Below are 4057 nucleotides of genomic sequence, written 5' to 3' on the forward strand. Positions count from 1 at the left end.
GTGGATTCCTCCCTGCTCTAGAAAGCCTTCAGCCTTGACGTCCTCTGCTTTGGAAACGAAGGCTCCCTCCCTGTCAGAGTTGGGCGCAGGCGAAGAATCCACAGGCCCTGAAATGAGCGGGGCCTCTCCTAATTTTTTTTCTTTGAACTCCAGTGTCTGGAGTTTACCCAGACGACCTGTCTGGTTTTGCTTGGTTTCAGAATCCAGGAAGAGCTTCAGCTAGGCAGCCACGGGGTGAGTTGGCTTGACTTTGCTAGCGAGGACACCTTGGCCCCCAGAGGGAAGAGACTTGCCAATGTCATCCACAGCAGGTGGAGGTCAAAGATCCGACTCCAGACTCCTCCTTCCACACCTAGGCACCTTCCCTGTGTCCCCACCTTCCACACCAAACCTCTTTCTCCACCCAGATTCCTTCTCCGGAGACAAACGATGTAGGCGGAGTTGGTTTTCAGGTTTTTATTGTGGGTGTACTGGTGGCGGGATCGGGCGGAGGGGCAGGCCCTCCCAGGAGGGGGCAGAGGAGGCCAGGCATAGTTGAAGGGAAAGGAGGCCGGGGGTCGCTTTACTCTCGGATCTTCAGTTCCCGTGCCATCTGGCAGAGGGCGCAGGGCAAACAGAAGGTGAGGGATGCCCAGTCGTGCCCGACAGAGCCCTAGAGGGCGGGAGAGAGAGGTTAGGAGCTCTGCCTTGGGTCCCAGGAGACCAGCCCGCAGACCCCTACTCCTGGTCCGGACCCCGCGCGCACCTGGATGCGGTAGCGCTCGCGCATGCCAGTGCGCAAGGAGTGCAGGCCTCCGGGCAGGTAGGGCGCGCAGCAGCATTCGCCGAAGTCGTCGGAGATGCGGCAGGCGAGGCACAGAGGGGCGAAAGTGCCACACAGACCTGGGACATGCGCGGGGAGATCAGGACGGCGCCCACCGGGCTTAGCCTCTTGGGGGGGAGGGGGCGAGGCTGAGGGGTCCCCGGAGCCAAGTTGAGGGTCCCAGAGGGAATTGAGTGTCAGAGGGAAGTGAAGGTCCCAGAGGAAATTGCGGGGAGAGGTAAGTGGGTGGGAAGCTGGAAGGTGTGAGGTTAGGATCCCAGGGAGCGTTGGGGATCCGAGGAAGGCGTGAGGGTTAGAGAGTGGGGACTCAGGGTCCAAGGAGAGGACCAGAAGTGGGATTAGCGGGGCGTCCTGGGGGCGGGGGCGTTGGAGGTCACGTTGCCTCCCTCCGGCTGCCCCCGGGTCCGGAGGGGAGAAGCGGGCACTCACAGACGGGCATGTCGTTGCAGCAGTCCGTGAGGCCGGTGTGCCAGTCACTGAGCTGGGTCTGGTAGCAGCTGCTGGCGCACTGGGGCTGGCTGGTCACTGGGTAGGACATGGCTGCAGAGGTGGGAGACGGGTCAGCAGGCGGCCTTGCAGCGCCTCCTGGGACCCTGCACCCCCGCCGCCCCTCCCTCTGCCGGGCAGTCTGGGCGGGGCCACCAGGCCGCCCACTGAGAGGTCACCACTGCGCCCCCTTCCCATTGGCCACATCTGGGCATCGACACCCCAGTCTGTCCCGTTGCTGCTGCCTCCTGTACATCTGGTTGAGCTGGGGGTGGGGGTCCTGCAAGTCTGGGAAAGGGGGTGCACCACGTGTGGGTGGCCGGGCGACAGTGCCTCCTCCACGTCTGGGCCTGGGGTCCTGGGTTCCCGAATTTCAGGGACCTCTGGGGTACGAGCAGGCGCCGGTTGTCTTCGAAGCCGGGGTGCCCAGGGGAGGGAAGTGGCCAGGTTCCGGGGACTGGAAGGGTTGCCGGTCCATTGAGTGGTCCCACCTTTGCCTTTCACGTTGTCGTGCATCTCAAACTGCATCTTGCTGGCCCTGAGGAGGTGGTGTTGGGGACGGCAGAGGTGGCGGCGGTGACAGCAGCGGAGTCTGTCCAAGGGACACTGGATACTGGGGGAGGGGAGGCCAAGGGGCAGGGGCACTAGGGGCTGGGTTCTCAGGGGAAGGTTGCTGGGGAGAGAGAGGCCACTTCAGCCTGCCGGCTAGAAGAGACATGGAATTGGGATGTATGGGGTGGGGCGAGAAACTCGCCCATCTCTGTGCAGCTGCCCGACAGACCCCAGAGGACCCTCCTCATTCCAGAGGCAGAGCTAGAGAGAGAAACCAAGAGGCAGACAGGCCAAGTCATGGACCCAGGGAGGGAGATCAGAGCCAGGTGCCCGGAGAGATGCCGTCAGCAATGCTCACACCTGCCCAGCACTTTGACCTCTCTGTAGGCCCATTTCACAAATGGAACACGGAGGCTCAGAGAGGTGAAGAGAAAGGCCCCACATCCAATGGCCTAGGCCAAGGGGGTTAGTAGAGGGAGTCCTTGCCCTCAGGACTTCCAGATTCAACCCAGCGATCCTCAGGTTGAGAAGGGCGCACCAGGAGCATTGAGAAAGAAAGAGAGGGATGTGCAGAGAGAGAGCCAGAGATCGGCAAGGAGACAGAGAGAAGTGGGTGGGAGAGCAGAGCAGAGGCCTGACCTCATAGTAGAGGGGTGTGGGGGTGCTCCTACCTGCCGGACGGAGACGGTGATGATGGAGACAGAGGTGTGGGTGACACCGGCACTGAGTTCTCAGTCTTGGGCCAGGAGCTGCTTATATGGGGCAGGCCACATGGCCCTGGGCGGGGCTCTGACAGAGGTGCCCAAGGAGCTGGAACTTGCCCTCCCTCCCTTTCCGCCCCCCATCCCCTAACTTCCCCCTCCTCCTGTACCTCAGATGACTGGGCAGTTGTGGGGGAGGGGGTCCAGGGGTAAGGAAGGAGCTAGGAGTGGGGACAGAAAGGGGAGTGGGCAGAGGGCTGGGAAGGTGGCAGAGCAAAGGTGCGAGGGGGCGCAGCTGGTTTCAGAGACCAGAAGAGAGGCAGAGACGGAGAGACGGGGAAGGAGCGGGAGACACAGAGATGGAAGGGGAGGTCGAGACCAGAGAAAGAGAGCTAGGAGGTTCAGAAAGACGGAGGGAGAGGAGAAGACATAGAGGGATATGGAGAAATAGATGCCTAGACAGAGGCACAAAGATCTGGGGGGAAATAACGAGAAGGGGGAGACATGGGAAAGCGGAGGGGGAGGTAGGTGGAGGCAATGGCCACCGCGGGACTTAGAGGGCAGGGGGGTGGGGAGAAAAGAAAGGCCTGCAGTGCGGGCGAGCGAGAGGGGGCAGGGTGGGCTCCCTTTGAGGGTCTCTCCCATTATCCTTAGTGAGGTCCCCACTTCCCTGGGAGAGGGGGCTCTGTCCTCCCATCCAGGGCCCTGAAGGGGGGGCAGTGTGTTTTGGCCCTGATTCATACCAGAACCAAAATAAATAAACACACCTCACCCCACCTCTAAACTGGAAAGGGAGGAGGCTGGGAACTGAAAAGCCTGGTTCCCGAAGGAGGTGGCTGTGGCCCAGGCGGCCTGGGTCTGAGGGAGGAGGGGGCTGGGGGCTGACCTCTGACCCCAAATTGAGGAGGGAAAGCGGGCTCAGGTTCCTGGGTCTGAGGCAGGAGGGGCTGGGGTCCAGATTCCTGGGTTAGGCCAGGCTGCCTTCCCGAGTAGGGTAGGGGTCCTGGGGTTCCAGACCTTCTGGGTTCCTGAGGGATGAAGAGCTGGGGGCCTGGATGCCTGAGTCACCAACATCTGCCCCCAACAGGCCTGGCAGGGTTGGAGGTGACTCAGAGAGGGAAGCAGCATTAGAGCCGGGTGGGGTTCCCAGTACGTGTCACCCCAAAAAGGTAGGAGGCACTGGAAAATTGGGGTGTCACCTGTAGAGAAGGTGGTGTCATCACCACACTGGATATGGGGTGATGGCACGTGGATCACCCTGTTCACCTGGGATCTCAGCTTTCCCCTCAACCCCCTGCTTCAACACATCAGGTCCCAAGACCTGGCGCCACCCAGGTGGCTTGCTGTCCTCGTCCCAGACTGTGGGCAGCACTCGGCATCTTGCCCGTGTGCATCCGGCACTCAGTCTGGGAACCTGAATGTCCGTGGGACATCTCTCCGTTTCTGTTCTAGTGCCCCCTGCGTCTTTGCCTCCAGCTCTGATTCGCCTCTTTCT

The 4057-nt window shown here is 61.5% G+C and overlaps 1 protein-coding gene across 4 annotated transcripts; it reads right to left on the bottom strand.

Annotated features, from left to right (window-relative positions):
- Positions 1 to 441: 441 nt before the first annotated feature.
- On the bottom strand, positions 442 to 2585 carry CNFN (cornifelin). Of its 4 annotated transcripts, none has more exons than XM_037065538.1 (5): positions 2533 to 2585; positions 1801 to 1982; positions 1253 to 1363; positions 746 to 882; positions 442 to 652 (listed from the first exon to the last, which is right to left on the bottom strand). In XM_037065538.1, the coding sequence occupies exons 2-5, from the start codon at positions 1835 to 1837 to the stop codon at positions 563 to 565; spliced, it is 375 nt and encodes a 124-aa protein (XP_036921433.1). In that variant the 5' UTR covers positions 1838 to 1982; positions 2533 to 2585; the 3' UTR covers positions 442 to 562. The 4 variants fall into 4 exon arrangements, with proteins under 4 accessions (XP_036921433.1, XP_036921432.1, XP_036921434.1 ...); XM_037065537.1 differs by having other exon boundaries at positions 1801 to 2014; positions 2533 to 2582; XM_037065539.1 differs by having other exon boundaries at positions 1801 to 1922; positions 2533 to 2550.
- Positions 2586 to 4057: the final 1472 nt, after the last annotated feature.

Source organism: Sturnira hondurensis, unplaced genomic scaffold (assembly GCF_014824575.4).
Source record: "Sturnira hondurensis isolate 20B ecotype Veracruz unplaced genomic scaffold, ASM1482457v3 Scaffold0015767, whole genome shotgun sequence".
NCBI lineage: Eukaryota > Metazoa > Chordata > Mammalia > Chiroptera > Phyllostomidae > Sturnira > Sturnira hondurensis.

What these genes read in the sequence shown, in the direction of transcription:
- CNFN (XM_037065538.1), bottom strand. Translation starts at nt 1,837, where the DNA reads ATGCAGTTTGAGATGCACGACAACGTGAAAGGCAAAG. An exon ending in CGACAACGTGAAAGGCAAAG is followed by an intron (nt 1,364 to 1,800) that starts GTGGGACCACTC and finishes CCACCTCTGCAG; the next exon opens with CCATGTCCTACCCAGTGACC. An exon ending in CTGCAACGACATGCCCGTCT is followed by an intron (nt 883 to 1,252) that starts GTGAGTGCCCGC and finishes CGCATGTCCCAG; the next exon opens with GTCTGTGTGGCACTTTCGCC.